The 23,327-nt window shown below is 38.0% G+C and overlaps 1 protein-coding gene across 2 annotated transcripts in view; it reads left to right on the forward strand.

The window, feature by feature from the left end:
• Positions 1-23,327, forward strand: part of LOC149286988 (fibrillin-2-like) — a 59,823-nt gene that overhangs the window by 9,599 nt on the left and 26,897 nt on the right. The window contains exons 4-13 of one of the 2 annotated variants that reach the window (XM_089493592.1): positions 1,121-1,216; positions 11,047-11,244; positions 14,434-14,559; positions 15,410-15,535; positions 18,708-18,860; positions 19,242-19,472; positions 19,526-19,705; positions 20,216-20,335; positions 20,536-20,661; positions 21,142-21,264. In XM_089493592.1, the coding sequence (XP_089349718.1) occupies positions 1,121-1,216; positions 11,047-11,244; positions 14,434-14,559; positions 15,410-15,535; positions 18,708-18,860; positions 19,242-19,472; positions 19,526-19,705; positions 20,216-20,335; positions 20,536-20,661; positions 21,142-21,264 (1,479 nt within the window). The remainder of the gene's footprint in view (positions 1-1,120; positions 1,217-11,046; positions 11,245-14,433; positions 14,560-15,409; positions 15,536-18,707; positions 18,861-19,241; positions 19,473-19,525; positions 19,706-20,215; positions 20,336-20,535; positions 20,662-21,141; positions 21,265-23,327) is intronic. The other variant, XM_089493593.1, reaches the window with a different exon arrangement.

The raw sequence follows: 23,327 nt of genomic DNA on the forward strand, positions 1-23,327 counted from the left end.
GGAATAATATGTAAATACATTTGACCATCTGATACTTTTAGGGTTAAGCTGGTAATGTACCTATAAAAATATAACCCTACTTTAGTTTTAGACTGGCACATTTTCTTTCAGTCTACAACTGCCCAGACATGATGAGGTTTCAACCTGATCTTTTGTGGCTTTGTATGACAGCCAGTTCCAGACATCCAATTAGTCTGCATCCATATGCTACAGATCAGACCAAGTCTGTCTCCTGCACTGCTCTATTCTAGGTTCATCAGGGCATTTTATCTGGTGCATTGTCAAATCTGGAATCCCAATAGAAAAGAAACCATTTGCTAGGAAGTACCACAAATTAAGAATGAGAAAGTTTCCCATGGCCAAAAATGGGAAGACTGGGAAGTTTTCCATACTAATTTCCCATGGTCAAAAATTCGAGAGCTTTGATTTCCCATGTAAACACAGATTGAGAAAGATGTCTAGAATTACTTGACAGAACCAATAGGTTGAATCGAATCGCAAAATCATGAAGAATAATCCTTTTATGAGAAAAAAATAGTGACACATACAGTACAGTCTGGGCCTTTTTTTAAATTGTTGTTCAGTTAGTTTAGATATATTCCTTTCCAGCCCAATGCGACCCAAACTTGATCTTAGAAATGGTAACTTTCATCTGAAAAACCTCAATATTTCACATTGCAGTAGAATTTAAGTATAAAAGTATTATATTGTGTTGGTGTTTTTTTGTAAATCTATAAAAAGTGCTTGCTTTTTGCAGCAGAATTATTGAAGCCCAGTACACTCAACAGAAGTTAGCCTGGTATGACAGACTTACTAGTTCCCTAAAAAAATAATATGAAGGCTAAAATCACAGTAGTTCTAAATAGGGCTCTTTGTTTTTATTCAAATCAACTTTCAGACCATAAAAGCTGGTATGGAGACAAACTGATAAAGCCTGCCTTTGACCCATTTGTGTGTTCCAACTTCTGCTAGATGTTATTTTATCTATTAACATTCCTATGAGTGTTCTGTAACATGTCACATTTGTAGCATATCGTGTATTTGAATTATTGCCATAAAATGTAAATAATAAGTAATATGTATACATTATGACCATCAAATATTATTTGTTTCTTTAAAGCTGTCTGTGAAAATGGGTGCCAGAATGGAGGGCGTTGCATTGGACCCAACAGATGTGCCTGTGTCTATGGTTTTACTGGTCCACAGTGTGAAAGAGGTAAGGTATTAGATTATTGCTAAACGCAACATAACCTTATGTTCTAGTCTTTGAATTATATGATTTCTTTTTATGATTTTTATTAGTGGCTCAGGTAAAATGCCATCTAGGTGGCAACTCCTAGTCCTGATATGAAGCCAGTTTCAGCTTTTAGAAAGTGCCCAACTTGTTTCACTACATTTCCAGTAACCTCAAAAACCCTAAGGTCTTAAGCTAAATAAACTATTGTCAAGAGGGTTTCAGAGGCTTTTTAATAGCAGGTAAATCAATCAAAATAGCTGTAAAATAAGTAACAGCTATAGACTTTTTGTGTTGTCTAAAGGCCATAAATGAGGAGGAAATATATATTGTTAAAAGATCTAAGAAAGGACACAACAAGATAACATTGTAATTCTGTGTTTAAATACCATTTATAAGAACATTTGTGTTAACATTATGCTACTTATGGAAGCACCAGTATATAAAAGGGTAAATTTTATATATCACATAAAGTGTTTTCATTGCACTTCTTTTTCCCCTCTGTCTTATGTACACGGTTGGCCTTGCTACGCATTGTTTGCTTCTGGTGGTGAAGGGGTTCAAAATATAATTTCATCCAGCCTTGGAAAGGGAATGTACAGGGAAGGAGGGGGAAAAGCAGATGTCAGGTTGTAGCAATTCATTAAAACAATAGCGCCATTTGAAAATGTGCCAAGGAAAGCTTGCAGTACATATGTGCGTAGATTAAACAATGTGTGTTTTTGTAGTGTTTGCATGAACACTGCTGTTAAATTTGTACCCCCTCCCTTCACAGCCAGAACCCCTACGCAAAGAGAAATCTGTAATGTGGTTTTGTCATCAGGATGGGTGAGAGAATGAGGTTTATAGTATGAACCCATAGGAAAGCAGGGGAAATCATGTGGATACCACCAGCTTGTGTTTCCCAGTGGAATTTGTGCACTCAGGAAACTGACTCAGTGATCAAAAGTATGGATTTCTCATCTGAAAAGGAAACTTTTCTCATCTAGAAGCTTGTGTTAAGATATTAGTCTCCTTATAGGTTTTAGTTTTATTAAGTTCATGACACCGACATGAAAATTAAGATACATTCAATACAATGTATCCCTCTTTATTCCACCTCGACTGCACATTTCGTTCTTGATTATTATCTTTTATTTATATAGCGCCAACAATTACGCAGCACTTAACACAATACATATATTCAAGGGGTATGGCAAGACGAGAATTGACAGACTAAGACAAACCGATACATTAGGTGGAGAGGGCCCTGCTCGCAAGCTTACAATCTTGAGGGAATGGGTTGAAAAAACATAAGGCACAGAGAAATGGTGAGAGGTAGTGAGATGGTTGTATAAATGACAAGGAAGTTCTAGCAGCTAAGATGGTATGCTTCTCTGAAGAAGTGACTTTTGAGATGTTTCCTGAATGTTGGGAGGGAGGGTGAATGCTGAAGGTTCGGTGGAAGTAGATTCCAGAGATATGGGGCAGCCAGAGTGAAGTCTTGTAGACTGGAAAAGGAAGAGGTGATAAGTGAGGAGGAAGGCATTAGCCCATGGGAAGAACGTAAGGAACGTGTAGGAGAGTATTTGCTTATAAGTGCAGAAATGTATGGAGAAGCAGTGTTATGGAGAGCTTTATATGTTAGTGCCAGGATTTTAAATTCTAAAGGTAATAGGGTTTCACAGAGTGGGGAAGCAGAAGAGGAGCGGCATACAAGGGAGATAAGCCTAGCACAAGCATTTAGGACAGACTGTAGAGGAGAGACAGTGGAATGCCAACCAGAAGAGTGTTGCAGTAGTCAAGAGGGGAATGATAAGTGAATGAACCAGAATGTTTTTGGATTCTTGGGTGAGGAATGGGCGGAATGCGAGAGATGTTTTTTAGGTGCAAGCAGCAGGATCTGGTGAGAGTCTGAATATGAGGGATGAAGGAGAGGTTAGAGTCAAGGATGACCCCAAGGCATCGAGCCTGGTTAGTAGGAGAGGTAGTCGTATTGTTAATGGTGATAGAGAATTCAGGTAATGGAGTGGACATGGAAGGAGGGAAGATAATGAGTTCAGTTTTAGAAAGATTTAAGTTTCAGGTAGCGTTGTGACATCCATGAAGAAATAGCAAACAATCAATTGATAATACGTGACATGAGAGATGGAGAGAGATCAGGAGAAGACAGGTAGATTTGGGTATCATCTGCATATAGATGATAGTGGAGGCCAAATTAGTTGATTAGTTTGCCAAGAGATGAAGTACAAAGAGAGAACAGCAGAGGGCCAAGGACTGAACCGTGGGGGACGCAAACCGAAAGTGGAAGGGGTGATGATGTCTTGCCAGAGAAGCTGACAGAGAAGGGACAGTTAGACAGATATGAGGAGATCCAGGAGAGAGCTGTATCTCGAATGCCTGTAGAAGCAAGTGAGTCTAGAAGAAGGTGGTGATCAACAGTATCAAAAGCAGCAGATAGATCCAATAGTATTAGAATGGAGAAGTCACCTTTTGCTTTGGCAGAGAGCAAGTCATTGAAGACTTTTGTTAGAGCTGTTGCAGTAGAGGGAAGGGGTTTGAAACGAGACTGTAGAGGGTCAAGAAAGGGATTAGAGGAGAGGAAGTTAGTAAGGCGATTGTACACAACCCGTTCAAGCAACTTAGAGGTAAAAGGGAGCAGAGAGATAGGGCAGTAGTTAGTCAGACAGATGGGATCTGAGGACGGATTTTTTAGAATGGGTGTGATTAGCGCATGCTTGAAGGCTCTTGCTACAGTTAGATGATAGAGAAATATTAAATAGGTGGGTAAGTGATGGACCAAGGAATGATACTTTGTGAGGTGTGATGGGATGGGGTCAAGGGGACAGGTTGTTGGGTGAGAGGAAGAAAGAAGAGTGGCTATCTCTTCTTCAGTTGTAGGGGAAAAGGCAGTTAGTATGGGATGAGTTGAGAAAGTGTTGGTGGGTGGCAAAGGAGGGGGTTGTAAAGAAGAGAGGTCTTGTCTAATGGTCTCGATCTTGTCTTTGAAGTAGGTAGCAAGATCTTGGGCAGTGAGAGAGGTTTGTGGTGTGGGTATGGAGGGACAGAGAAGGGAGTTCTTGATGTGAAAATCGAGTAACAGTCATATTAACTTAATTCAGGCTTCAACCTATACCAATATTATGGAACAATGAATAAAGAATAAAAGGGGGTTTTGTTGTTCTCTACTTAATTACTTCACAACATTTCAATACCATCAATCTCTACCTCCACTATAATTCATTTTAGGACACTTAGACTAAGCAGAAGATTATAACAATACCTGGGAACAGGGTTTTTGCATCAGTGAAGGGGCAGATTCTCTGGGTCACACCGTCTCAACCTGACTCCTTCATACTGTGATTATAGATAAGACTCCCAGTTGCTGATGTTACTCCAACTATGTTGTGGTTGATATCCCTACTTAAATGAAGGTAACTCAATTAAGTGTATCTTTAAATAATGCGAAATCAATATTTTCATGAGAACTGATATCAGAGACATTAAAGTTAACACATTTGGTGAGTCACTATTTACAATCTTCACACTGGGCATTTAAAAGGTTAACATTTCAAGCATCTTAGAGTCCGCTCATTTTGATTATAACCATGTTATAATTACAGTAACCCTGCCATAAAAAAGTTACCCTTACATATACCGTGACGTGTGATATTCATACCGAATGGAGCATTCTTTGTTGTTGATATGATGATTTAATGTCTCACTTATTTTATTTGTATTTTGCATATCGTGCTGACATATCTTATATATGCTGCGCTGGTAGGGAGATTTTTTTTAATCAAGCCCTGGAGAATGTCGTTTAGCACAGACATGTTCTAGGAGACAAAACAAGCTCCAGCAGCTGTGTGTATACAGGGTCTTCTGGGCCAAGTGAAACAGAGCTAAAGCCACAGGATGGTATCACTTAACATGTTTCAGAGAGGCTCCACCACTGAGTAATGTATGGGCTGCCCCCAATCATCTCAAGGTGATTGCTGATCTCATCCTGTCATATTACTGCCTCCCATTTACTGAAGTTCTTCATTTACACAACCCAGGCACAGTTGAGCTTTTTTCTGAAAAAGATTTTCTGCCTTTCAGCAAACTCTAGTTGAAATAAATAAATCACTGCCGACTAGTTCATGTTTTCCAACAAATAGGTTTGACACAGAGGAACCTAATGTTAAGGTCTAAGGAATCTTTTTGGTTTTGACACTAGTATTCTCATGATACTATCAGTGAATATATATATTCATTCATTGCAGGATTATATAAGCACACGAAGGATGTCAATATTTCAGTTGCTGGCAACTGTAGAATAAATATATATAGGCACTTATTAACAAAAAACTTAGATTATGATTTCTTCTGAATATATAGTTTTTTTAGCATGATAACCCATCCATAGTCAGTTTAGGTATACATTAATCAGAATACTAGAATTATAGAAGTGAGTTTTATGGAATGTTCAGCTTTACCAAATATTACTAGCTTAGTTTAGAAACTTAAATTCACGGTTCAATAAATGGATAACAGCTCTCCAGAACTCAAAACACTATACACATTGTTACTCAAAAAGGAACTTAAATATTAATTAAGATGTGAATCCTTGCATGTTTAAAATGTGTAACTTGCGGTTGAGTTTAAGTGATTTGGATGTTAAATTAAACTCTGCTTCCAACTCACATTCCCAAAACAGCAAAATATAAAAGAATGAAAAGAAAATTAGCTAAAGGGACTGGTGATTGATCCTGACCCATGCCTTATATGTCCATATTGTCCTGTGTCCCCTATGCAGTGGTTTTGGAGTGGGTTAAGATTTGTTTGAAAAAATAATCCTCAACCCTCAATTCTAAATAGCCCAGTTGGTGCAAAAATGGCAGCTCTTGAGTGGACGTCTGAGATAAGGAAAGCCCTATCTGTCAATCAATGACAGATAGGATTTTTCTATATCTATGGGGTGGGGTGGGTTGTGAGGAATGAAATACTTGCATTCATATCTGATAGATATTGAAACCCATATATTCCATTGACTGACACATTTCACCTTTAGCATAGGTTTTTCAGTGTTGTATTTAGATGGAACTGTAGCTGACAAAACACAGGAACTGAGAAGTAATGGTGGTAATTGTCAGGACACACTTGATAACCTCTAAGGCCAGCTTAAAATGCTCACTTTAATCCGGTCTTCTGCAAAGTGAATGGATGATAAGACACACATACCATTAAGTATTGAATTGTAGTTTTCAATAACATTTAAAATGGTTCAGTACAGCCATTCAATGTTAGTGGATAAGTTGTGTTGTTAGTACCTAATTCAATGATTTATATATTTGTTCAGCTCAGATAACTATGCTGGATTTCTGTTTAAATCAGTAGGGGGTTTCCTACACAGGGCTAAATTCCCAGACTCTGAGATAGGTAAAGTTATTCCCGCTAGGCATTTATTGTGGGGTTTGTTTATTCTTCATAGAAGTTAGGCTGAACACAGCTGAACTGCCAAAATCAGAAAATGTTCTTGTGCCATTTCTTTAAATGGGTTTTAGTGTTTATGCACAATACAAGGGGTTTCAAAAGATCAGTAACAGATGTGTTTTACCCATTTTTCCATTCCTGGACAGCCATTAGTGCTTATTGATCTGCCCTCATCTAAAGTAAATAGCCCTCAGTGTATTTATTTTACACTCAAGGACAAAGATCCAGATAATTGATTTTATGACATACAGAGCTCAAATAACACATGGGTCTGATTTCAATCAACAGCAGAATCCACTCATTTTATTTTACTTTGAAAGAATACTTGTATGTATATAGATACTATAGTATATACAACAAAAATATACATTTACTTCTAATAGATGAAGGAAAATCAGTTTGCAACTTGACCCCATAAGCGGGCTATCACTAATCACTAATACTAGGTAGACCTATTGTAGCACCCAAATCAGGCAACATAACACAGATTATTTGGTACTTTTAGTGGTTTGAGGTGGTGTTTTTTCTTATACAAAATTATCAGAACTACAAGGCTAAGAAGTCCAGCTACAGCTGCCCAGAGATCCAAGCATGGATGGCCCCTGAGTAAGGCATTCAGTACATGGCATACATGGACACTTACTTACATGGTTACAAAACATGAATAAGCACAGGTACCTTAACATAACATAAGGGCTATCAACAGTCCAGAACAGTGCGGGCAACTGGAATTATGTCCTGTGAAGTGTCTTAATTATCAAGCCTTCTGGCCCATTTGAAAGCAACATGTACTGTGCATGTGCAAAAGTGCATTTAGTGAACACAACACAATAGTATTGTTCCTTCGCCAGCCAGGTAACTTAGGTCGTGTCCCTGCACCTGGAACAAAGATGTTGGTCAGTATGAAGCATTAAGGATTTAAACTATGGCAAACAAGCAGGTTAGTTGCACCCAATGACCATTCTTCTTCACAGTACCTCACAAAAGTCACCTTTACTTTGAACCAAGACACTAAACCTGAGCTGAGAAGGTAGAACAAACAACCAACACACTTCATCAGGGTGTGGCAGACTAAACAGAAGCATGGTGGACACTATAGAAGAACACTGGGAAAAAAAATTAACAGATAGAGCCTGCATGCATACTGTAACAGCTACATATAAGATATAGGTTCTGAGTGGTCATCATGACAAGACAGCAGAATCCATCACAGCAAAATTGTAGCTTCTGTAAAGATACCCTCCACTTCATTCCAGTAAACACAACACTCACCTGCTTGGGGTATAGATGTTCCCTTATCATAGCAGATGTTCACTTGGCTTGTTTATCTTGCCATGATAGGTATGCTAGCCGGCACGTTTTACAACATACTTTGGCCAAGATTCTGCATTAATGCATTATAATTAATGTATCAGTTAGGAGGGTTGGTGTTCAGCAAAAACAAAAAATTATTTCTATACAAATGAAGATTTTATTTCAACCTCTTTATTAACAGCTAATTTTTCTAACATTTTCTTTATACAAACATTTGAAAGCACAGGCTCCAAACTTTCAGCTACAAATTTATGGTACTTTTTCTTGTATAAAAGGCCAAAAAATACTCCCATAGCTTATTTTTTTTTGATATGAAAGGCATTTACTAACTGACTGACTTGAATATTCTGGAATGTCTCAGAACAAAAATTTAACATTATTTTCTTTTCTGAATACCATTTACATGTATAGACAAATCCTCATCTCAAACAAAGCTTCAAAGGATTATCTGAGACTACCAGACTTTTTCTTAACTGTCCTGCTTTCGTCTGCCTGTTCACGTTCATTTCTTCTTATTGTGTCTTGGAAAAGGTTGGCTTGGTTTGTATGAATACACTTAAAACTGCTGTTGTTGTTGGTAGCTTTTTAATACATTTGGTACACACAGGAATAACATGTAAACAAAAAAATCACACAAATATCTAAAAATCTGGGTCAGGCATATCCTGGAAATGTGGTGGGTTAAAAAGCTTGTTCTATTTTTTTTCGATCAAATGGAAAGGATTTCAAAAGGCTATGGATCCTAAGTATTGTGATGCTTCTTAGCAAGTATGAGTATGTAGATACTCAGATGAGCAACCAGGCAATTCCACGTGACAAGCCAGACCCCCAGAAAGGGTTTACCCAGACATGGAAGGGGAGATGACATTTTAACTGGCTCAGCTCAGGTATATGCCTCTCTTTTCATGAAGAGCCAGGCCAAGCCAGGCATCAAGCCAGCAACAAAAGACAAAACAAGGCTGTCATTGTCCAAATGTTTGGTTGGTTAGTGGCCAGAGGCCTCCAGTTGTACTACATTAACTAAGACAGATAACACTAGATAGGAAGGCTTGGCAAATGTATCAGCTGTTACTTTACATTGTAGACTATAATAAAACATTTAACATTTTTCACATGTAATTGCATCCAGACATACACCAAATAGGGATGTGACTCAAATGCTAACACATGGATCCCCATACAAAGCACCCAGACAGTCCCTTACCATTAATATAAAACATACCATATGCGTTATCGCCCAGACCTTTTAAGGACTCTTGGGACACATGCACAGCCCATGATGTCAAGAAAAAGTATTTAGCGCAGTGATATATAGGATACATTCCACTATGTGATTGTGTGATTTATTATGTGGGTAGACATTAAAAACACATTCTTTTCCCAAGTTCAGATTCCCTCCAAGGGAGTGGGGTGGGGGGTGAGGAATGAAATACTTGCATTTCTCACTGTCGGAATGATGTATTTTCCTAAAGGCCTACTAAGAAAATTCAGCCAGGCTTATTAGGTCAGTGTGTATATGTAGCTGTCATGTGTTATGTATACATCCCTCCTTAGGATGATGTGGCAAGTACAGATGTGAGTGGTTGCCTCTTTCTGTTTACTGAACCTAGGGGCTTCATTTCTATAGTCATGCAATTGTCAGACTGTCTTAGATAATGAAAAGCTGTTAGATCACTGTATACATATCCCGGATAACTGCGTATAAAGTGCATTACCACAAAATGTGCAGTTTCATACCGAAAGATGCGCTGGGTACAAGAAAGTGACATAGCAATGCGCAAAATGGAGGATTATCGATTAAAAAAATGTTACCCAGAATCCTTTCTACAGGCGGGATTTGAGAACACACATCATTTGTTTATTCAACTAAAGGATATTACATAATCTTCAAGGGCCAGGCCTTAATGGAATGTCTATAAATCCCTTACGTACCTGTTTTACTGTACATGGCATGACATCAGCCACAGAAACGTGACACCGCCTGAAACTACTAAATCAAAACCTTGCATGGCGTCTTTGCTAAATGTGATGGTGAACTGTACTGCGCTCACATCTGGTGCATTTTACATATTAATTGATACAGCCAAGGGAATTATTGCCCTGGTGAACTGATAGCAGGAAATAACTTTTAGAAAAAAAAAATTCTCTGTTTTCTCTAGGGCTTTTCCTGCTTAGACTAATTCCTTTCCGTGAGGTTCCTATGAGACAGGAGGAACTGCGTTACTAGACGTATGGCAAATGAAATGACTAACAGGCACTTAAAATTCTTTTCTCTTCCTATAATAAAAATAAAGTCCGTATATGAGACATACCATTTATATGCATTCATTTCTTTCGCTATTAGTTGAGTTACTGCTGTTTTTGTTGGCCCGTGTCCATGTGCTGAAAAGGGTTTTGACTTAAAGCAACAGAAACATATAAGCTGTCATTTCTTTGTTTAAAATACAATGCTTCATTTGATAATTTTTCATATTTATTTTGTCAAATGATTTCTGTTCATTTACTTCTTTAATTATTTAGTTTTTTTTCCTCCACAGCCAGCCAATTTTCCACGTAAACTTTGTTTTTTAAAATTGTAAACCTCTTCAAAGGGCGACTCCTGAATTTTTTTTTTGCGTTTTTCAATTGCCTTGTGGCTGACTAAAAATCCTGAGCTGGGCAACAAGTTTTTTGTGAAGGACAGGATATGCATATCTGCTCAGGACCTGATGTACTAAAGCTTTTCTAGCAAGAAACCACTGAAAATTCAGTGTCATTCTGTGTAGTCCTTTTTCCAAACAAAAGAGATCTTCGTGCATAGAATACGATCTTTGGATCATTGCTTTCTTTGAACATGAGCAAATGATTTACCCATTATTTTTATTATTAAGTGTATTGATTTGTATAGCACCATTATATTTTGTAAAGCTGTACGTTTCTGTAAAGGCGTACATTTTTTATTTACCCCTCGCAATTTTAGAGGCATGTCCCAGCTACAAGTGCTGTCTGCATAATTTAGGTATACCTTTATTGTTATAAAAAACTGTTTTTTCTTCTTCCCTTAGACTACCGCACTGGTCCTTGCTTTACCCAGATTAGTAACCAGATGTGCCAAGGTCAGCTGAGTGGCATTGTCTGCACGAAGACCCTGTGCTGTGCCACAATTGGTCGTGCCTGGGGACACCCTTGTGAAATGTGCCCTGCTCAGCCACATCCATGTCGCAGAGGATTCATTCCAAACATCCGTACTGGAGCCTGCCAAGGTAATCGATGGATGATCTATTCAGTGTTTAGGGTAAAATATCAATACCAATGCTGAGTATAGTGTATTCCTTTCTACTTACAAAAATTACAATTCTGGTTACAAAACAACCTGGACAATTTCTTAATACATGGCAAAAGATGCAATCTGACTAGGGGCCAATAAATAATCTAGTACCTGTTTCGAGGGAGAGTAAAATAAGTTGTGTAATGAGATGGTGGTAGGGGGACAGAAAGGTAATCTGTGTGCGCTTGTGTGGGGCAATAAGCAAAGGTTCTCTCAGGGTCCTAAGAAGTTAACAGATGTTTTATTTTGCTTGAGAGGCAATGTTTTATGTATCAGAGTTACAGTTAATTTCAGAAGTCAGCATTAGTCCTAGATCACGTAACAGACCGTGGTGTCCTTCTTTGGTACACCTATACTTTGCTCATCAAGATACAGATACAGAAGTGTAGCATGAGACCACCTGTCCAGCATTATTACTGAGTGTCCTTAGAGGTATAAACAGTGGGTGGTAGAGTCAACAACCCACTGAGCACTTTCTTTTTTTGTGTAAAGCTTATCTGTTTTTCTTAATTCGTGGTAGTTTAAAGAGTTTTTAGGAACATAGGAATATCCATGTGAATTCCCAAAGTGTAACGCTCATCTGCAGTTAATTGCTCTGCTAATCATTATAAATGAAGGCCTGTTTAGAGTTCTCTTGTCCTCCCTGCTGGGTGGCAGGAACCAGTCAACAGCAGTATGCAATAAACTAGGCTTAACTCTGTGGGAATGCACGTAAGAACATTAAGTCTTTAGTAGTTAACTTTTATGTAGTGTTAAAACAGCACAGAAAGTAAAGAAAATCTATATTTGCCAATTAGTTAATGTTAATGAATAAAGCAGTACAAAGTAGTTGCAGGCAATATCCCCAAGGTCCTAGATGATATTAAAGTTACAATCAGAAAATATATCTTTTATTGGAGGTATTTCTGACCACCTAACAAAAATAAATGTTGTGGTCAATAGATATTTTTTTGTAGGCTCTTGTCTTACACATGCATAATACTAAAGATGCGCTGAGCCTTTCTATCTGCTATGCTCTGGGTAAACACGCTTTTCAGTTATGCCTCTGCCACAACCACAACAATATTTGAATTAAAACTATGCAGGTATGTTACCTCTCCTGCGATTCAATAAATCCAAACATGTTTATGTTAAATGCTCTGCGACTGTAACTGACCGAATTCTTGTGCACCTTAACACAGTCAGACAAACTTGCAGTCGGCATGAGAACAGCCAGTTGTTAGCAATTATACATGTTCTGGTATTTCTAGAATTAGATCTCTTTCTTTTTATTCCTTACATATTTTAATTTGGATTGAGAATTAGATTGAGATGTGGTTCAGTAACGCACATAAACATTGTAGCTATTAAGTACAGCAAGGCAGAACAGTTTGCAGTTTGGAAAAATAAGCATTCAAGGGCGTGATTTGGATTTGTGCATATTTTTGTGCCCTGTGGATTTCTTTGGTGCAAGAAGACAAGCCAAACATTTCTATACAGTAATCTAGCTGGGTACGCTCAACATCATGTTCACAAATTTGAGTGGGTCGTGGTTTGGTCAGCAGGACTGTGGTTATTTTCCAATAATTATAACAATGATTGATTACGATCCCCCAGCATGATTAACCAGTTTCACTTGACTAAATCAATATAAAAAAACACAGACATGTTTTAGTACCATAAAGAGATAGTGTTGTTTTCAAACCATTGGTCATCATTCCATTCTCCAACAACTTAATTTCTCAAAATGTCTACAATCATTGAGGAAAGGGCCTCCCATTGAGGGCCTTTCCTCAATGATTGTAGACATTTTGAGAAATTAAATCTGACGCAAATGTATAATTGTTTCAATCACTCATAGTTATATTAAACAACCATTAATCAATTAAGCCTTTAATATGGATCAAACAAAGTATGTTCCTAACAAGCAACTTATTTACTTGTGCTTTTTGCATGATCATTGTAGCCACAAAACCCTCAAGTCATCATAAATAAAAGACACTCACAGACCGAATATGAAATATTTGAGATTAAATAAAATAAACTTGAAATGTTCATCAGAAGAATGATATATTCTGTGTCAAAATTCAATTTGCTAGGAGCCAAAATAGTTTGTAAAGATCTGCCGCAAGTCTGGTCATGCTTTGTCCAGGCGAAGCAATACCAACAAAAGACGAACCTGCAGAATTCCTAATTGTGTTACAAGAATAAATCTTAATCCTAAGAATTAAAAACCTCTCCCCTGCTTGAAGCCGTAACACACACTGTAAGGTACTGACATTTCATAATCAGTTTTTAACAATGAGCCCCAACTCTTGGTCATTGGACTATTGCAATCTCAGCTTCAAATGCTCTTTATATGTGTGTGGAGCATGTGCATGGGAATTGTGTGATGAGAGCTTTGGGAGTTCTGATAAAACTCCTGATGGCCCGAAGCCTCAAACCTTGCATGAGATTCAATGCTGCTGCTATATGATAATCGTTTGGGCTGACAACATTAAAGAGAAATGCTAAAATAAAAATGTCCCCACATAATTTAAAAAAACGATCATCAATAGCCTTTCCTTGTTCCAACTAATACGTAAGTGCTGCATTCATCTTCCAGAGGAAATGCAAACAGAGAAACCTTTATCCATCCATCCATGTAACCGTGCCGAAGCAAGGACAGGAATGTGCAGCCTAATACCCCTGCTGTTCGCAACATCTGGTTGCATTCAGCCATTTCAAATGCACTATTTCTCAGACCCTACACAACTTGCATCAGTATTCCTTCCTGCTATAAATTGGCATCATGTTACTGGATATACATGCAATGTAGTTCTTTTTTTCATTGATTTGGTCATATTCTTGCTAGAAGGTATTTGGGTAAAAAAAAAGTGTTTTGTTTAATTGTAGACTTAATTAATTGTTTAATTGAAATATATTAAATCAGCAAAATAATGATAGCGATAAAAAAACATAGTTGAGAAAGTACTATTACGATCCATTAGAAGTTTAAAACTAATTCTTATTTCATGCCGTGGTAGCATAATTGTGTTACTACAAAGCACAATCTTTGTCCCAGAGCTAAAAAAAAAGTACTAAAAAATACAAGTAACGGTGGTTATCTCACGATTGTGCATCTTTTGTCTGTTTTGTGTTTCAGATGTGGATGAGTGTCAAGCGATTCCAGGTCTCTGTCATGGAGGCAACTGTATCAACACTGTAGGATCCTATGAATGTAAATGTCCAGCTGGCCATAAGCAGAGCGAGACCTCCCAGAAGTGTGAAGGTATTAGTCTCAGAGTCAAACAATATAAATGACCATCTGCTGCCCCCTACAACTTTTACACCCAGACTTTAAAAAGAAAAGGTGCACTTTTGTAACACCCAGAAATGCATCGTAACACAAAAAAAAAAAACAAGTTAAGTCTGATAGCACACATTATTCACAATGTTTAAACCAAATACTCACAAGAGATTGTAGTATACACAATAAGGTATACTATAATCTCTTATCACCTTTTTTATGTCCCACTTTATTACTCTCCTCATTACCCCCTGTATTGCTACCCAACTAAAGCCTCATGTGTATATTTTGGCATGGTTTCCTGGTTTGAATCTTTATCCTAAAGGACCATCAGTTTTGGCCGTTAGATGCTGCTTTTCCCATTTGATGAGCGGAGGCTCTGAGCAGCTTAATGACATTTGGCTGCTACTCAGAGCTGAGCTGATCTAGGAAACAGAATGTGGTATCCATACTAGACGACTATAAAACACGTCTGCTTCACACACAAAGGTCTGTCTGAGCTTGCTGGTAACCATATGGCTGCCAGTGGGGATCCATATATCTTGGCTTCCCTTTAACATATTCACTTCCATAAATGTATTTTGGCTGCATTCGGTACCTTCAGAAGACACACTATATGTGAACCCTGATTCGCATGCTCTTAAGACCACTATAAACTAAATGCCACTTCCTGTCAAACGCATGGGTGTAACCATAGATCTCGTATTAATACCAATAAAAATAATAGCTGTATCCATTATGTTTGCAGTGAACATAAGAATAACATTCATTATAAAGATGCATTTCTGCAATTCACTTACGCATTTATATAACTGGTATCATTTTTTTGCAGATATTGATGAATGCAGCACAATTCCTAACGTGTGTGATGGAGGAGAGTGCACCAATACAGCTGGAAGCTATGTTTGTGTGTGTCCAAGAGGCTTTACCACCAGCCTAGATGGATCTCGTTGCATTGGTAATATTTTATTATCATTATAATCTAGCCCCTGTACACATGAAGGCTTTCTTTCAGTGAGTGTGTTGACTTAATACTTAATCAGACGATGCTTAATGAGAGTAATTAATATTGCTTTGTCATTACTTTGAGTTCCAGTCTCCAAACTAGCTTTCCTAAGTCCTTATGCATAAAACTGAAAAAACTCAAACTATCTAAGTACGTAATAAAACATGTGTCTACCATGAGGACACCCTTCTCCTCTGTTCAACTGGTCTTGCAAAGTAATACTTTTTATTTACAACCTAAACATGTCCATTCCATTGCTCACTTCACTGCTTTACTAAAAAAGTTGCCACCTATAGCCATACTGTGCTGTAAATGATTTCACTTGGCTGTGGAAGAAAAGTAGGATCAGTCCTGGCTACCGTGAAATTAATTTTTAAAATGTGAAAAAACGAGTTCTTACTTGTTAAATACCTGGTCACACACACCCTAAAATTCCAATTAAGTATATTTGTTGCATGCCCTTAGAAACCTGGAATAGTTCATATATGTCATGGTTCATTGTGTCAACACAGAGATAATAAACCAACGGGATAAATCTGACATTATACAAACACAGCAGTGTTTGAATATGGAAAAGACAAAAGGTCCTAACAACATGGGAATTACAATTGAAACAGTCAAGAATGGTCATGTTCATAAAGACATATAGACACTTCTGAGCTGTATTTTCTGTTTATTCTTTAAGTGCTTTCTTCTACTCAACCTTTTCAGGAGACCCTCTACATCGTAAGCTTGTGAACAGGGCCCTCTACTACCTAATGTATTAGTATATCTTTTAGACTAGCAGTTCCAGTTTTGTTATACTCTTTGTGTTTATGCACTGTGAGAATAGCTGTGTTGATTCCTGGCACTATATAAATAAAACATAATAATAATCATAATATAGACCTGAAGGTTTCTGGGTAATCACATGGGGTAACACCCTTATCAACTTCATTTGGCTGCAATTGTCTCTGTTTGGCCAAAAAGGCAGACTTTGGAACAACGTAGGACAACTCTTATCACGCGTATTTATTTATAAGCTGAGATATTGATTTGTGTCCAAATACTTTATCCTGTTCTGTACCTCTGTGATAGAAAGCTCCAACAAATAGTTGAATATCCACAATAAGCAGTCAAACCAAAATAGTTGACTACAATGATGTCTATAAAAGGAAAATATCTTCAGACAAATATGAAGGCGGTGTTTATGGTTTTGAGTAATATATTGGGATCTATTAGGGGGAAAAAATGGCCAGCACTGTCCCTCAAGTTTAAAGGCTTTATCAATAGGGCATATACAAGAACTATACCAGAGCTTGCTAAAATGGAAGAATTGTTGTAAGAAATGAACCTTCAGTAATACCAGACTTTCTCTGCTACTGTAATACACAATATTACCATGTATTTTTTAGAATAAACTTAAAATAATTAATTCAACTTACTTTAAAAAAAAGTAAAAGTAAAATGTTTTACCGGTGTGCCATAAGGGGTTGTGGAAAGGCCGCCATGAGCATAGCTAAGTAAACCGTTACAGGTTCAAGGCCGATTCTAGCCTTGAGAGCTGAGCTGGTAGGGATTGCCAACATGGTTTTTTTCTAGGTTGACAAGTGATTGCATGCAGGAGGGTGCACTGAGGCATTGTTTACCTATCCTAATTTGTTGGTCCATCTTGGCGCTGCTCTAGTGTGAAATATTAATACCTGGATAATTGGTTTGTACAAGGCAACAAGAAAAAGCTTTTTAGCAGCTGCAAAGTGTTCACACCAATGCATCGTTGTACTAAACACCTGATTTACAACTATGCTTTCAGATACATTTTTAAGAAATATAGACATATATAGAAGGCATTGTGCAAATAGTTAAAGATGTTCCGTATATCATATGGTCATGTGAACACATATCTTCTTTGAAGCCCAAAGAAACAATATTCGGGAAAATAACCAAGCCTACTGAAGATAGCTACATAGAAACTATAAAAAAAAAATGCTCCCTAATTATTTCCAATTACAGTACATGTTCCAGCAATTACCCAATCTTCCATGCTGCTGGGAGTGGGATTAATCCTGACCTTTATCCTTAATCATTTATTGTTAAAATAACGGAATTTCGAATTTACCAAAAGTTGCATTTGTAGCTTTGAGGACAAAGCAACATGTGGTCTCATGGTTAAAGTCAGGTCAAGACCAGCTAACTGACTTTGCAAGTCAGCTGACAAAAAATAGTTCATTTAGTGTAAGCTAGTCTAGTGTAAGTGAGCAGAACACTGGATTCAATACATATTTACCTCATTTAAAAAATATATATAATTTATTATTTTGTATTTATTATTATTATGTGATATTTTAGCACCTTACCATAAAACAATAATCATAACAGTGATGACACTGGGAGAAATATAAGGGGGGGGGGCTGAATTAAGGAGCAGGGCTAGCTCCAAATGACTTAAAATAGGAGAATTGGGAAGAATCTGAATAGGACCAAACCCACTTTCCCCACTTGGACATTAAACACTGACCCAGAGGCAGTGGGGTGTGCTTGGGTGTTGCCGAGCATCAGTATATGACATCATGGCTGTGCCACTCTTGTAACTGGCCTATTAAACAGCAATGTATACGAGGGGTGTGCAAATGGGCGACAAGGATGGTTTTGTGGCAGAGGGGCTACCACCCAATGGATACTGATCATTTAGTTGGCCTAGTTGAGAATATGCCTCTGGCCAGCTTGCCAATAATCAGCTGATATACAGAGCCACAGGGTATGAATTTGAGTTCACAGGTATGATGATAACATACATACTGTTGTTAAAAGACCCTCCTAACTATCATTTTAGCATTGCCACACGTGTCCATTCTATGAACCTTGCACCTAAGTGACTGATGGTGACAGTATTCCTTACACCTATTAAATCCCCTAAGCCCTAAGCTTTTCCTATGAGAATAACAAAAAGATGCATGCCAATGTTATGCCAGCCAAGATAAGAGTAAATGATGATAGGTCGCTCATGCCTGCAGTTGGACATTGGGTACTTGTAGTGTTATTGTACATCAACAACACCAGTGCTAAAGTTGCAATATTTATCCTTGGCCAAAAGACTACAGTCACAGATAACTCATGGTGTAAATCATGTGTGTTTTGTTTTCAGATCAGAGAGCTGGTACTTGTTTCTCTGCTTTGATTGGTGGTCGATGTGCTGGAGAGCTTCCGGGTCAGTACACCAAGGGACAGTGCTGCTGTGATGCAGGACGCTGCTGGGCAATTGGTCAGACACCAGAGATGTGTCCTGTTAGGGGTTCTGGTGAGTGACTCATCTCTTCAAGATAAACTTGCAACATGAAGTTAAATAACATGTAATTATCTGACCTGTGTTTTTGAAAGGTGAAGAATTTGTTTGTAAATCATATTTTATTTGGGATAATCTAAAGCTCCACGTAAAGTCATATTACAAACATGATAGCTATAGCAAGATGCCATAAAACGAAAATGGATGGGGGAAAGTATAGAAAAGGGAGTCAAAGAAGAAACAAAAGTAAATGTTAAGGGTTGAGAGGGTTGTATATTGTCTGTTAAGGTGGTTAGTCTGTGACACATTGTTATATCATGCTTTTGAATTCCACTTATTTGTGAGGGACATGCAATAACAGACAGATAACTAACCTGTACTTACAAATGTATACAGATGAATACCGCAGGCTCTGCATTGAGGGCTTACCACATGGACCTGGATATCCTGGAACCTACCCAGGATTAGGCCCCGGTGGAATTGGACCAGGGGGACTTGGTCCCCATATGAATGGACATGGTGGAATTGGCCCTGGTATGATTGGACCAGGAGGCATTGGACCTGGTGGGGTCAGCCCCAACGGTCAAGGCTCAATATCTGGCTTGCCAGGCTTGGGCATCGGCATTGGTGAGAAATATATAATTATATTACTGGAATGCAATTTAAGAGGTATTTTTTAGGTAACAGAAACTTTACAACTTTCTTCTCTATCTTAGGAACTGCAACCCTAAATCAGACTGGAGATATATGTAAATTATTCACTAACTTGTGCCAGAATGGACGCTGTATCCCCACACCTTCCAGCTACCGGTGCGAATGTAACATGGGCTATAAACAGGACAACCGCTTGGAGTGTATAGGTAGGTGCTACAAGAGATTGTTATTTCTTTGTTTTTTTATCAATTAAAATTAAAAACATGTTGGAGATCAGCTCAAAATATACGGTGCCATCCAGGAAACCCTGATTATCTAGCTGCACTTATTCCAATCTCCCCATCATTTGTCAGCTAAAAATTTTTTGGACAGAGACCATTTTTTAACAGGGGAAAATAAAAATAAAATGAACACTGAAAATATGTTTCATGTATCTCCAAAAACTTTCTTAAAATTGCTTACTTACCCCCCCCCCCAATTTTATAATAAGAAGATATAGGTGAACTTCCACATAGGGTTAGAAGTCTGATTATTTATAGAAATAATAAAAGTAAACATTCAGGCCAGTACATAAGCAGGTTTCATTTGTTAACTTAACCATACAATGTAGGGAAAAATAAAATGTCAACAATGCCTATCCCATTTCCTCTACCAAGCTGCTCTTGAAATTAAATAATAATGTTTTGTTATTGGATGATATTCTCACCTTCTTTTAGATGTGGATGAGTGCTCAAGCAGCCCATGTATCCATGGTGATTGTGTGAACACACCTGGATCATACCACTGTAGGTGCCATGAAGGATATCAGAGCAACCCCACCAAGCAGGCATGCATTGGTAAGTTCCAAACTTGTTTTCTGGGTAGTTAACAATAATTAAATTATATTATTATTAATATATCATATATTAATATGCCGAAAGAAGAGACCAAGATAGTTGTGAAAGCTTGCAACCCATTATATCAGCCACTAAAGGTAACATCTTTACAGAGAAATATCTGTATAATTACTAAACCTCATCGTGTCCCACCTTTTCAGATATCGATGAATGCATCATGAATGGAGTTATGTGCCGCAATGGCCGCTGTGTTAACACAGAGGGAAGTTTCCAGTGTATCTGTAATGCTGGTTTTGAAACTACTCCGGATGGCAAGAATTGCGTAGGTGAGTGTTGGTACCTGGAAAGGTTGGACTTGTTAATGTAATTGTGGATACAAATGGGTAAGTAGAAACTCAAAGGAACAGTTGTGTAATTTGTCCATTAGTTTATAACTATCTGCAGAAGAGAAATTACTGAGTTTCGGAGTGTAAATAGACATGCCAGCATGTGCTCGTGCAGTAGACTAGATCTATCAAAGCTTGCCCCCTGTTGCCTGTTTTGTCTGCGGAAATAACAAAAAGAAACCACAGAAGTAATGTTCTCTGAGGTTATGGATAGGCATCCTATACAAAATATGGAAATGCAATGGAAAAATGCATTGCCACATCATTATTTGTATTATTATACATTACAGCCTTAACATGTCAGGATGGTGGCTTTTTTGTGTTACCAAAAATAAGCAAGACTAATAGAAACCTGAGATGGATTTAAAAATGCATTGGCCAAAATACCTACTTTTAACAAAACCTGTCTGTCTTCCACAGATCACGATGAATGTGCAACTACAAACATGTGCCTCAATGGGATGTGTATTAATGAAGACGGCAGCTTTAAATGTATTTGCAAGCCAGGATTTGTGCTGGCACCAAATGGGCGTTACTGTGTTGGTAAGTATATTTTTTAAATGTCATGGTGTATGTGATTTAGTAAAACAGGAGGTGGTATCTACTAATATATCAAATTCCACAAATTCTTCTGAATTTAAGAGTTCTATAACTAAATGCAGCATTAGAAACATCATTCCTAGTATTGTTGAATATCCAGAGCCTTCCTAAAAGAAATTCTTTAACCCCTTAACGACAATTGCCGGTCCTGGCACGACACGGAAAAGCATGTGCTTTACGACAATTGACGTGCCAGGACCGGCACGTCTTTAAACGGGTGCAGAAAGCGATCTGTTTTCGCTTTCTGCACCCAAAAAACGTTGCTGAATGCCTCGACCTCGAGGCATTCAGCAACGCCACGATCGGAACAAAGGGGCCATCTCTGGCCCCTCCACGGGGCGTCAACATCCGCCATACTTTGTATGGCGGAGGACGCCCGTTTTAAAAGCGTTTAGGAGGCGATTTTGTGAGCAAGTCCTAAAATTAGCATATTAGCTTAAAACAATTCTCGCATGGAAAGAGTTAAAATACTGGCATATTAAATGCCCGTGGGGTGTCTACTTTTAAAAAAGGTATGATTTGATGGGGTAAATTGAATTGGCCAGGTTCAACAACGTCCCAATTAACACCGGGGGAAGGATGGCCACACACCTAATTTCCAATTAGAAAAATGCACATGTACCAAATGTGGCCTTTTAGTTCCCACAAAAATGACACACCCATGCATGTGGGATATCACTGCACTCAGGAGATGTTGCTGAACACATTATGGGGTGTCGTGTGACAGCGGCATATACCAGGAGCTGTAAATTCATACATAAAGTAGGTGTGTGTGGGAAAAATACACACACAAAAATACTACTGCAAACTTTGAAAACATGCTGGTGGTAAAATGTGTGCATGCAAAGAGTTAAAATACCAGCATTTAAAATACCCTGTGGTGTCTAGTTTTGAAAAATATATGGTTTTGTTGGGCACACTGAAATGGCCCGGCTCAAAGATGTACCAAATAGGGCATGGGCAGTGGATCCCCAAATGCCAAAGTTCAACATTGAAAAATGCGCATGCCCCAAATGTGGCCCTTTGCCCCCAAACGGCCAGGCAAAATCATTCATGTGAGGTATCGCTGTACTCAGGAGATGTTGCTGAACACATATTGGGGTGTTTTGTGATAGTGACATATACGAGAACTTTTTAATTCATACCTGAAGTAAAATGTGTGTGGAAAACCAAATGCAAAAAAATGACTACCACAAAGTTTGACAAAAACTGGTGGTAGATATGGTGCATGGAAAGAGTTAAAATACTAGCATTTGAAATACCCTGGGGTGTCTAGTTTTCAAAAATATATGGGTTTATTGGGCACACTGAAATGGCCCGACTCAAAGATGTACCAAATAGGGCATAGGCAGTGGATCCCCAAATGCCAAAGTTTAACATTGAAAAATGCGCATGCCCCAAATGTGGCCCTTTTGCCCCCAAACAGCCAGGCAAAATCATTCATGTGAGGTATCGCTGTACTCAGGAGATGTTGCTGAACACATATTGGGGTGTTTTGTGATAGTGACATAAACGAGAACCTTTTAATTCATACCTGAAGTAAAATGTGTGTGACAAAACAAATGCCAAAAAATGACTACCACAAAGTTTGACAAAAACTGGTGGTAGATATGGTGCATGGGAATAGTTAAAATACTAGCATTTGGAATACCCTGGGCTGTCTAGTTTTCAAAAATATATGATTTGATGGGGTAAATTGCATTGGCCGGGTTCAAAGATACCCGAAATGGCACATGGGGGGAAGAATTACCAGATTTGGAAAAAATGGCTTTGAAATAGCAAAAAAAAAAAAAATACCTGTACTTATTGCCCCATAATGGGTAGAAAAAAGCAAAAAAACATAAAAACATTGGGTATTTCTAAACTCAGGACAAATAGTAGAATCTATTTAGCAGGTTCTTTCATTACCTTTTATAGATGAGTAAAAGATTTTTCAACTAAAAGTTAGAAACAGTCATTTTTTCCTAAATTTTTCACCATATTTTATACTTTTTTTAGTAGAAAAT

Source organism: Sceloporus occidentalis, unplaced genomic scaffold (assembly GCF_023333645.1).
Source record: "Sceloporus occidentalis isolate IW3139 unplaced genomic scaffold, rSceOcc1.0.p SCAF_65, whole genome shotgun sequence".
NCBI lineage: Eukaryota > Metazoa > Chordata > Lepidosauria > Squamata > Phrynosomatidae > Sceloporus > Sceloporus occidentalis.